The sequence below is a fragment of the Neolamprologus multifasciatus genome, chromosome 15 (assembly GCF_963576455.1).
Source record: "Neolamprologus multifasciatus chromosome 15, fNeoMul1.2, whole genome shotgun sequence".
In the NCBI taxonomy this organism is placed as follows: Eukaryota; Metazoa; Chordata; class Actinopteri; order Cichliformes; family Cichlidae; genus Neolamprologus; species Neolamprologus multifasciatus.
In genome coordinates, this window is record NC_140453.1 from 38,717,141 (window position 1) to 38,729,162 (window position 12,022).

A 12,022-nucleotide genomic window follows, 5' to 3' on the forward strand; every position below is an offset into this window, starting at 1 on the left:
CAGCAGCAAGATGACTTAAATTAATTGTGTTAATTCTTAATATTAAGTTCTAATCATTAAGCATGCTTTCTTGTTGTGTACTCCAAATACAGATAATATCATCTGAATGTCCCAAGAAAAACTGACACTGATAAGACCAGGCAACATTTTTACAATCTTCTGGTGTCTAACTTTGATGAGCCCACACAAACCATCAGTTTTACATTCTGTTACCTCGGATATCGAAGGAGATGCTCCCCTGCAATACTTTGGTTGTAACAAGTTGATATTTAAGTTTCTGCTAGCTTTCTACCAGCTCAAAGCACTCTGACCATTCCTCTGACTGCTGGCATCAACAAGGCATTTTAACCCAGAGTAACATAAGTGTTGCTATTTATGTAGTGCTAGTCCACAACACACATGCCATTTTCTATGTAAGGTAAAGACTCTATAATTAAGACATTCAATAAGCTTTAAAAAAAATCTAGATACTACCACTGCTGCTATCACAATTGCACATTGTCTATCTAGTAGGATGCAAGGCTGAGGTTAGAGGTCAGATGAAAAACCTAGGACGTGCAGATGGGAATTTGGGTATGAAAATGTCACTGTTCCAAGTACAGCACGGTACTGCAGCTGATAAAGAGATCTAACTCATCCCCCTTTACTGCCTTTTGAATATGGACATCAGCTTATTTGGTTTTCTTTACAGAAAGAATATTTTGTACAAAATGAAATCTATAATACTGACACCGTTTCCTCATTTGTACAAAGTGACAGAAGTGCTCTTATAGTTAGTATATGTGGCACCTACACATGTATTATAACAACAACTGTCATTTCCTTTAAGGATTTCTTGGTGGGAAAACTCACCACAGTACTGCAGCCGCTTTTAGTTGGTTCCTGGAAATGTAATTGTGTGTTTTTGCCACAAGAGGGAAGTGTGGGCAAGTTGAAAGGAAAGTTGCTCTTCCTCAAACATGCAATGTAACAACATGGAAGGCCTTACTGCATATATTTTATGTTGTCTCAAATGTAGCTCTTTGACACATCACTTCTGGTGCAACTGAAGGATATATTATTACTGCTGGGAAGTAGCAAGTTGCAGTTTATATATAATAAACTGTGAATCTAGCACTTATTTTGTATTTGTATACAGAGGAAACAAGGAAACCAAGTGAGTTTAAATTATGAACCTGATTTAATACTGGGGGTTTCTTACAAGATAAATGTGGAGAAACGAGGTGTAAGAATGTGTGACTGAACAGAAAAGAAAAATGGGAAATTATGTTTATTATTAAAGTGAATCCTGCAGACTGAGCATGACTCAAGTCTCCATGCTTAAATGTCTGCATAACCAATGGTTTGTAATGTTAGAAAGACACAGTCGGTCTTTTTAGTGCCATTGTGTAATATGCAAATGCCTGCACAGCAAACTTGTACCACAGAAAATCTCTTTATCAAGAATGTGTTTGTAAATATGATGGTAATCTCAACTGCATATTACTGAATACCGAGAACCATTCTTGTCCGGGCCATCCCAGACAAGCTGCATGTGACAACAAGCTTAAAAATGTTAAACACAGCCTGTTTCAGTTAGTTAGTAAGATAACATATATATATTTATTGGTTTTTTTCATTTGGCGTGACTTTCAACTGAGCAACTACATACCATAGGGCTGAGGTTTTGGATAGTAACATGAGCAATGTTAACCTTGACAACAATAACATCTTGTTTAAGATGTGACAAAGAACATCATAGAAGCTAAAAAGGATGAGCTTCTCATTCAGTTAGTTTAAATAAGTTGCATCTGCTTTGTGTAAAACTTAAGCTAAAGCAAGACTCGAGCAAATCCTCAAACATTAAAGCCTCCAGCTTTCTGTTGCTGCTGTAGATTTTATTAGTGAGCTGTTGTGAATGATGTATAAAAAAGTGTACTTGAAACTTTTGCATCATAATAATCTTTTTCCCTCAAAGACTTCTCAGCTACCTGCACTCATCAGTGACAGTAGAAAGACCAGCTTTTTACTAACAGAGAAGAAGGTACACATTATATTTTTGCAGAATTTACAAGTTTTTACTCAATAAAAGGCCATTCGAGTCAACACGTACACACCTTTACTTTTCCGATAATGCTCCACAGCGTAGTGCTTTTGACCTCAGTCACAGTGTCTCGCAGTTATCTAAGGCTCGTCTTTGATGCCAACCACTTCCTGTAATTGAAAGGCATATGCCTTTGCTGCTCCCCTGGGTGTGCTGGGTCAGCCGTAACTCCCTCCAAATGCAGAAACTTCTGTAGTAGAGTTTTAAAAAATTCCCCTTCAGAGGATTTTTGCCAGTTCATCAAAATATCTCAGAAAGTGATATTTTGAAGTGAAAAAATGCATGACTATGGTAGCCAGGAGCGACCGGCGCTGGCCCCTGCTGACTGACACAGCTGGGAAAGCAGTCTGTCAGTGTAAGGCTGGTGTGGACATGAGTGTTTCTGCAGAGTCTGTTGCCTTACATGTAGACCTTGAAGGACTGTCATACTTTTTCTAGTGATTTCAAAAACTCCGCCCTACTCGCACACTGCACAGCATTACCATCCACCTGCTTTATCCCTCTGGTTGAGGCTAGATCGAGTCTTTTATTATTGTTGCAATGAATAGTCTTAAAAAATCCCAGTTAAAGATTTATTATGGTGAACATATTTAATAGATTAAAAATATTCAATGTAATTAGATTTGAGTTTCAAAAAAATAATTCCCCAAAACTATGTAGATAGTGATAATCCTGGTACCAGAGGCAGTTTGACTGATCAACATGTCTAGGAGGAAACAGACATGCATACACTATGATCATTATATTAAGATTAGTGATAGTAGCAGTAGCATTATTATTATTATCATATTACAATGTAATTCAAATTCTGAATTGTTACAACTTTATGGCATGCTATAAATGTGATTTTATTACGCTGTGATAAATCAGCAGGTATGAAAACCCCACTCTCTGACCAATCAATTGTCTACAAATAGCGTCACCATATATTAGAGATCCCTTGGACCTCTGTGAGGAGAGTAGGAGGGTCTAAAGTTTTTCAGTTGCATCTGGACTCTCAGTGCATCATAGGAAGTCCCCCAGCACCCTAAGGCTATTGCAGGCATGGTTCAGGGTCACTTGATGCAGCCCTAAATATATGTTTTATCAAAGACTATTGTTTTAGGTGCTAAACAGACACCTAGAAAGGGTCTCCCAATCCAAAACTGGCAGCTGCCTCCATAGCAGACGGACCTGATAGCTGAACATTCTTCCTCTCATTCTTCTTTTAGGAACCAAGTGCTCTGCTGGGATAATAAGGTACTATGAGGTCAAATGAGACGTAGAAAGCCGTTGTTGCTAGTATCCCTGGGTGCCTCTTTCTTTGCTGTCTCAGCCTTAGCGCGGCAGCTTTTCCTGCCACCTGTACTTAAACCTTGTCTGTGTTGACTATTAGTGTTTCTGATAATCTCAAGAAATGCACAGCTTACATGCTTTTTGGTTCCATGGACATGTTCAGGTGAATAAGAGGCCCCTTTGTCAAAACATCCCTGAGTAGGCCCCTCCCTCAAGCTAAAGAAGCAGAAACCATTGTAGTGAATGCAATAGTTTCAGAATGCAATTCAAACTGATTATTTTGTTTTATAAAAGATGAAGTTATCAGTTATCAACTTCATCCTCACAGCCAAACATATGAGGTGCACAGCTTCTTGACTTGATGACCTCAAATCACCCAAAAGCACATGGACCAATTCACAGACCCCTATTGAAGATAATATACTTAATAAAACAACTGAATTGTTAAGCACTGATTATTGTCGTTATTTGGTGAGACCAGCTTCATTCGTCAACACGGTCTGAAGTCTGTTCCTTTAAGTAATACCAGCAGACGCATTTATTTGGTATATGACATCAAATGATGAAGAGCTAAGTGATTTCAAGACATTTTTTTAAGTATTGGAATCAGCTGTCAAAATAAGATTTGGCTTACCTTAAGGTAGAGAACAAAATCTTTCTTTCAAAGAACAAATGATGACAGATGCGGCTGAAATTTTATTCACATTTATTGTTGCTTTTAGTGTGCTCACAGAAAATTAGAACACCTTAAGCAGAGGAGTTTAATAGCAATTGGTTTGTAAGCAAAGTTACATTCCATCTCTAAGTCAAATTGGTCAAAGCTTCTCCAGTATTTACAAAAGGAAAAAGAGAGCGAAACAAGATGCTACACAAACATTTGCATCTGATAGATTCCTTAACTCGAGTCAAAGACGACTGGAAAAAAACTGCCAGCTGGAATTGAATTGAAAACAAAAAAAAAAACCCATACAGTATATAAACAGTTTACCATTCCACTTATCACAGCTTGGTTTTTTAGTTCAAAATTCCTTAAGGACCTTTTGTGTGTTTGCATGTCTGTATGTGTGTGTTTGTGTTGGTATCATACAAAAACGAGCGGGTGGAAAAAAGAGCAAACATTATGTGCTTCTTGAGATCAAAATTTCATTTTGTACAATAATCACAGTTAAAAAGACCCCCGCCTATACATACTTACATTTTTATTAAGGTCATAAAACCAGCAATAAACAATAAAGCCTATACAACTTGTATTTCTACGGAATCACTGAGAGCTAATGAGAAGTGAAACGCTCCTATGGTTTTATATGACTTCCTAAAAACCTAACTCTGGGACTTGTTGTCTTGTAAAAACGATTTTAGTGTTGTAAACCGTATGGTGGATATAGATTTCGGTCTTGACTGCTCTTGATTATTGCCTGTAGCACATTTCCCAGGACAGCCCCACCCACCCAGATGTCCTTCCTGAACCCTCCCCCACCTCTTCATTTACAACTGTACCCTGGTCCCCTTCATACCATGGGCATGTCCATACTTTTTGTTTATATTTTGTATAAAAAACGTAATACTGATGTAAAAATATATGGCAGAGTGTGAATGTATTTAATCAGTTGTACATATTGAGGCCAACCCATCTCCACAGCCTGCTGGAATGCTAGTAACAAAGGGCCGAGATGGGTTTTGCGTAAGGGGAGAATGGAAACTAAAAATAAAGAAAAAGCTTTAAAATATCCCTGGTTAAAGAAAAGTTCTTCAAAGCCATGATGTGGCATCTCTCCAAGCAGGGAAATGTTCTTTGATTATCTTTTTTTCCTCCTTAAAAAAAAGAAAAAGAAAAGAAAAGAAACTTTCTTCCACTTTCAGCTTTTATTCAGCCGCCTCAGTGGGAGCAGCTGGAGCTTCTGCTGATTCTGCTTCTTGTGAAGCTGAGGGAGCCTCCTCTGTTTTGGGCGCCTCCTCGGCCACAGGTTCAGCCGACTTCTCCTCTGCCTTTGGCTCTTCTGTGGCTGGGGCCTCCTTGGCCTCCTCTGCAGGCTTTTCTGCTGCTGGTGCAGCCACCGCCACTGCCTCCTCCTCCGGCTTGGCCACTACTTCCTCCTTGGGCTGCTCAGTGGCAGGTGCAGCCTCGCCTTCAGCAGGCTTGGTCTCCTCGTCAGCAGCGGCCGCTGTTGCCTCTGCGGCCTCGGCTTTGGGCTCCTCTGCAGGTGCCGCTGCTGCAGCTGCCTCCTCGTTCTCGGCCCCATCGCCTGTCTCCTTTTTGGACTTCTTGAAGGAAAAGCCACTTAGCTTGAAGGATTTTTTGAAGGAGAATTTCTTCTTCTTCTTCTTCGGGGTCTCGGTGCTGGTAGAAGCTGCGGCACCATCCTCAGCCTTGGCAGCTGCCTCTCCTTCGGCAGGAGACGCTGCCTCTACCTTCTCTGCATCTGCAGCCTCCTTCTCAGTGGGGGCGGCCTCTGCTTTCTCTGTCTCCTCCTTGGGGGTGTCCTCGGCTGTTGCGCTACCATTGGCTTGCACCTCCTCTTTGCCGTTCTCGTTTTCGGCTGCAGCAGGAGAGGCATCTCCATTGGCTTTAACGTGTCCGTTTTCCTAAAAAGAGAGACAGAAGCTGTTAATGTCATGCACAGAGCTGGTCCGCTGTAAGTACAGTGCCAGTGGTGAGCAGCAGGGGCAGCAGACACCATCCAACTTCAGCCCAGGCTCGGTTTCTCATTTTCACAGCAAAAACAGTGGAACACGTCTAATAACCGCCATCGAGCTATGTGGATACACCACACACATAAATATGTTATGAGGTAGCAGCTTCCTGTATTTTTTCGACCCAGAATTTCATTCACATCCTGAACACGAGAGAGCAAGGACCGCAAGGGGTCGCTACGTGGCCGTTCTACAGCAAGCCAGCTGCTCATTAAACCAGCAGCTGCTCTTAGTCTCGCACATGACCGCGAGCAGAGTTCAGACGCAATTTCTTTTTATATTTAGCAAATCTAAACGAACTTCTGAATTACGGTCTCACCTAACCTTTGAAATCCATCTAAAAAGAAAAAAGAAAACGTAAGCTGCTTTCTCTCTTTTTCTCACCGCTGGCCCCCTCCCCAAGCCTCTGCCCCCCCCCCCTCCTGTGTGATAGCAGGCTGCCATCTCCACTTTCCAGCCGAGCATCTGTAACAAAAGGCGTGGTGCTTCGAGCGCACGGAGCCTTTGTTGGCCGTCGTGCATCTCGCCTTATTCAGCAACTTCCCAAATAACCTCATCCAAAGCTACAGCACCTCGTCATCGTCTTAAAATTAAGAATTAAAGTCAAACTCGGCGAGAAGAAATTGAACACGACTCCATTCTTGTCTTTTGATTGGCTTTGTCACAAAACCCCGAGCAAATAATCTCAATCTATGAAACTGCTTTGTTTTGATTGATGACCTTAAAAGAAGAAATCCGCGCGCATTTCCCCTGATAAACTGCAGGAATCAAATCATCCGTTAAATTAGCTGAATCTTTTCTTTCTACATTTAATACCCGTTCAATTCATCCACAATTACGCACGGATGGCGCCCCCAGTGCTCAGCTTAACCCCTCCCTCCCTTTCCACAACAACCAAATTGTCCCCTGACGGATGTTAAAATATCATTTACCTGTCCGTTGGTCTTGGTGGGTGAAGCTGCCGCCTCTCCTGGCTTTTCAGCCGCGGTTTCAGCATTTCCAGCTGTCTTGGACAATTGCGCTCCCATGCTTTTCGCTCCAACAAAGAAACTCGACCGATCCAAAAAAGCGAACAAAGACCCACAAGCCTCTTTGTTGAAACGCAAAGCTCTTCACTGGTAGCCCCCTCTCGCTCTCCCACTGTGTGTGTGTGTATGTGTGTGCGCGCACAAAGAAAAAGTTCACAGGGAAAATGTAAAGCAAACTCCAGTCAGAGTGTGGAGGATTCTTCAGCAGAGCAGGAGAAAGCTGGCAGGTGAGATGAAGTAATAAAATCCCAGGCTGGTGGCCGTGTCGCTGTAGACAGGCTGCAAAATGGAGAAATTTCCCTTGTTGCTAATAAGACGTGGGGTCCAACGCCCAAGTGCAGGGATGAATGGGCGCTCCGAGCGATGACGGCACCGCTCTTCGGTTCGGCCAATTACAGCTTCCACTCAGGGCTTGGGCGGGGTTTAGGGAGGAAACAATAGACGGCAGCGCTGCACTCAAGGTACAGAGGAGTAACTGAAGTTAGCTACATTTATGTGACGTCTCACTTAACCAAGACATCACTTGTTTGCATTTAAATGGAAAATGACTTTAAAATAAATATATAAAGTGTTCGTTTGGCAACTAAGATGTGAATATTGTGCCATAAAGGTGCCAAAATTTAGTTTAGCTCACACAGGTGAAGCAAGTGTTGCTGTTTTACATTTGAGACACAAACAGTCAGATCACCTAACCAAAGCTTTTATTTGGATTGACCATCCAGGCATATTAGCAGCCACCCAAGGATGTGTTTTTTTTTCTTGTTCTTTGTTTTTATCTGTTGATTGGACAACAGTATCCACCATTGATTTATCAATATGACTAGGTTTTGACCAAACAGAAGTTTTGAATGGATTTAAATCACATCTTGACATTATATATGGGTGTAAACACCTACTACCTACAATCTACTAATGGTAGTTGAACTGCACAGAGCAGAGACCATTTCTGTCTGATAGAAAGTCAGAGGTGGAATATTACCAAAACAACACCATGAGACAAAGATGACAATCAGGTTTGGGTGGATTCAGGAACTTTCCCAACAACAACAAACACCTACTGTACGTGTGTGTGTGTGTGTGTGTGTGTGTGTGTGTGTGTGTGTTGGGAGGGTGGTAACTTCCCAACACATGTATATAGAAAGTTGGGGGCTGGGAGAGTACCAGCTGCAGTCTTGTTGACGACCGTGCGGTGTGCCCCATGGGGGAGGTTGAGAGTGTTCACACAGGTCCCTCAGCACACATTTGCAATGCAAATCCATTACAGAGGCAAAGGCAACTGTCCTCAGCTCACTGAGATAGAAGCAGAGCTGGCAAAGCTAGTTCTGTACAATAACAGGTGGGCTTCCTGGAGCAGTTTCAGTTTCCCGGTTTTTAAAATGTTATCGAGTGCAATGCAAAGCAGTACTTTTTTCCCCCCAGAAATGCAAACCAGAGAGTTAACTCAGGTTTTCAGAAGATCCGTGATCACAATGTTGAGCAGGTACCTAATAATATTCATAACAATATCAGTAATATATCATCATTTACATGCACTTTCAGATTCATACTGATTTAGAAGTGCTCTTTCTGAGTTAACTTCAGTAATCACTTGCCCCAAGTTATCAGTGTGAATGGTAGACCCCATTCCTACAAGACTGCTAAAAGATGTCCTACCATTAATTATAGTTATAATTTAATTCTAACTTTCATCTTAAATATAAGTAACACTGTGAGGAATCTTGGAGTCAATTTTTGACCTGGAGTTGAAATTAAAATACTTCTTCTCACATGTTGAATAATCAAGTCCAGTATTATCTTAAAGACCTCATAGTAACATATCACTCCAATAGAGCACTTCACTCTCAGACAACAGGCTTAGTTGTGGTTACTAGCCTATTTAAAAGTAGACTTGAGAGCTTTTAGCTTTCATGCCCTTCTTCTATAGAACCAGCTCCAAGTCTCCAAGTTAAAATACCTTTTAATTAAAAAACAAAAAAGCAAAACCAAACCACTAAATAGCTAGTTGGCTGAAATTCCAAGGTTTCGTTGTTTCAGATAAGAATAGTTCTGTGTCTCATTCTCAGACATCTGGCAAAGCATGTGATTAGAAAAAAATCCCCTTGGAATATTCAAAATTTTTGTAGAGATTACATATATGATGAATCAGAAACTCTTCATTTACAATTCAATTTGTTGTGGGGAAATGTTTAAAAATCATACAAGGTCTAGTGGCTAAAACACTATCAAGTCTTTCTTATGTGGGAACACTAACATTTGTATTTAACAGGGGAAACCCACAATCATACACAGGCTTCCTTATAATTCCTCATTTCTCATTGAACAAAATATTTAAAGAAAGAAGAACTAATACTTGTGCAGTCTCAGAGCTGTTGCATTGTTTTTTATAATCCACATTTTAAATTCCCCTTTTGTCCATATAAACTTTTTCATTGCCATAACTGAGCAGCTAGACATGCCCAGTGGCGCCAACTGGTGCAAGCTTTTCCATTTCAAAGCCTCAGGTTCAGTCAGTGGTTGTACCAAGTTGGTGTTTCAGAGCCACAACCTACCCAATGTGGACAAGAGTATTAAGTGTTAAGTTAGCACTAGCAGTCTTGGTTAGCAGGTATGTCTATCCAGGACATGAACTGGTGAGGGTAGCGTATGATGATATGAGACTAGTTGCCCTGAAGCACTTACAGGAGCTTAGTTGAAAAATTCTTACCTATCATGGTCTGTAAAAATAGGTCAGATAATGCTATTTGTTCTAAAGTGACGTCAGCATAGTGAAATGAATGGAGAGGGCCACGCTGGTGCTTAGTTTTGAAGTATTTGACTATAGGCCATAGGATGCCATGTTTCCATAACACTAGATCTATTAATCACATAAAGCTTAGCATCGCCATCATTTTCAGTGTAACAAATGCAGTTCCAACAAAAATAGCTGAACTACATAAGAAGGTTGTTAATATGGTCAAAATCCATTAACCATTTAGTACAATGTTTTAATTGCACTTAATGTTACGGTTGTTTACCAAGTTAAACTATTGAGAAAGCAGATCCTTACATTATCAGAGTAAAACAAAGATCCTACAAAAAATAAGGAACACCCCCCCCCCCCCCCCCCTCCAAAAGAAGATTGGACTTGGACTTGGTTGGATGCCGGGCAGACCAGGGTCATCTTATAACCTTGCTAGCTACCTGAGCACTTTATGCACTGTAGCTCCAAATATGGTGATTCAAACATGAAAATAGTAAAAAGTTTATCAACTGCCAACTTTTTATATATATTTTTTGGGCACTTTTACAGCAAGGAATGACAGGAAAGCAGAGGGAGAGAGGGGAAGACATGCACCAAAGGGCCACTGGTCAGATTTGAACCCATCGACTGCTTTCAGCCATGGCTGAGCCATGGCACCTGGTTCCCTGCTAAACCGAGTGAGCTAAACCGGCGCAGAGACATGATGTTATTATGTATCCTAGTGGCACTTTAATTACAAACGTTTCATGCAGAATGTCTGTGTGGACCTTGACTTCAGACTGAGCACAATAACACCATTAGCCTGTCCCATTACACAAAGTCTACAGCAGTGGTTCGGCTGATTTTTCCACTTACTATTACCTAATGGTGGAAGTATGTGTACGGTTGATGGCTTTCTTTAGAGTAATTCCACTCTCATTCTTCTCCATGTAACACAACTGTTGTGATTCAGAGTTTCAGAGCAAGTCCAGCTTTTTTTAAGCTGGACTTGCAGGTGTTGTGGTTTTCAAAAGAGGGGGATAGACAATTATTTATTGTTCTGCTAATTAGAGGATATAGAATTTCAGATAGAAAGGAGCTATGCTGCTGCTGAGCTGCTCAACAAGGTCAGTGATCTGAGACACCTAGATGTCCCTGTGCAGTGATTTTACTAGAATGGTTGGCACTGATCACTGATGCTCTCCAAAATGTACATTATGTGCATTTTCAAAAACTACACAGCAAAGAATCCCTGAAAGATACTGAAGCAAAAACTTGGTATATGTGAAAAACTAATGTATATAAAAGCATATTTTGACAAAAACTTCCTTAGCTAACATAAGTCAGAAGAAAGAAAGCTTCAGATAAGATTATTCTGGAAAAATGGTGAAATAAGAAAAAATAAAAATAAGAAATACTGATATTAGCCAAACTGTTAATTTAATATTTATATAATATTTGATATTAGTATCAGCTGAGAAAATTCACAATGTTCTATATGTTCTATAAATAACAGAGTTATATTTATGTAATGATTATTTACTGTCTCCCATTTTCACAGGAGGTGTATGATAGAAAATGGGCGGGATTCCATTTCACTGTCAGTTTTGAGATCCTAGTGTTGGTAAACTTACACCTGTTTGCTTTTTCCATAAAGGTCATTTTTGGTGTTAGTGCCTTTTACTTGCACTGGGCGTCTGATAACCAACAGACAGTCTGTTATGCAGTTGCATTCATGAGTCAAACAGCGTGTAATGAATTGTGAAGAAAGGTCCAGATGTTTCTCAGAGAAGCTCCGTTGATGCAACAAAATCCCAGACTTTAATAAGCAGCCCTGCTGCAATCCCAGAACAGGAGCTGGCAAAGTTAACTCTGCTTACTGGACATTTAGGGTTTATGGCCATTGTTAACCCAAAATGATTAGCTGAACATTCTTGCTACTGACTACATTTAAAGTCCCTCCGAGGACTTTTAGTGATCACAGAGAAGGAACATATAAAACTTATTTGCCCTAGTTCTCTGACAGTAAACATTACTGTTGCCACTATGCAAATTATATACTGAACAAACAAACCTTCATAACCCATACCCTTCATCCATAGGTGTCAAACACTACACTGATGCTGAGTCTGGATGCTGTTTCGTCATTCACCACCAAAAAAACCCAGTATGTTTGTAGTACAAACTAAAAACATTTAGGCTTTAGATTTTGTTCCCTGAGCCAAA

General features: G+C 40.6%; 1 protein-coding gene across 1 annotated transcript; it reads right to left on the bottom strand.

Annotated features, from left to right (window-relative positions):
• Positions 1-4,047: 4,047 nt before the first annotated feature.
• marcksa (myristoylated alanine-rich protein kinase C substrate a) lies at positions 4,048-7,441 on the bottom strand. Its single transcript, XM_085132535.1, has 2 exons — positions 6,982-7,441; positions 4,048-5,941 (listed from the first exon to the last, which is right to left on the bottom strand). The coding sequence occupies exons 1-2, from the start codon at positions 7,075-7,077 to the stop codon at positions 5,222-5,224; spliced, it is 816 nt and encodes a 271-aa protein (XP_084988661.1). The 5' UTR covers positions 7,078-7,441; the 3' UTR covers positions 4,048-5,221.
• Positions 7,442-12,022: the final 4,581 nt, after the last annotated feature.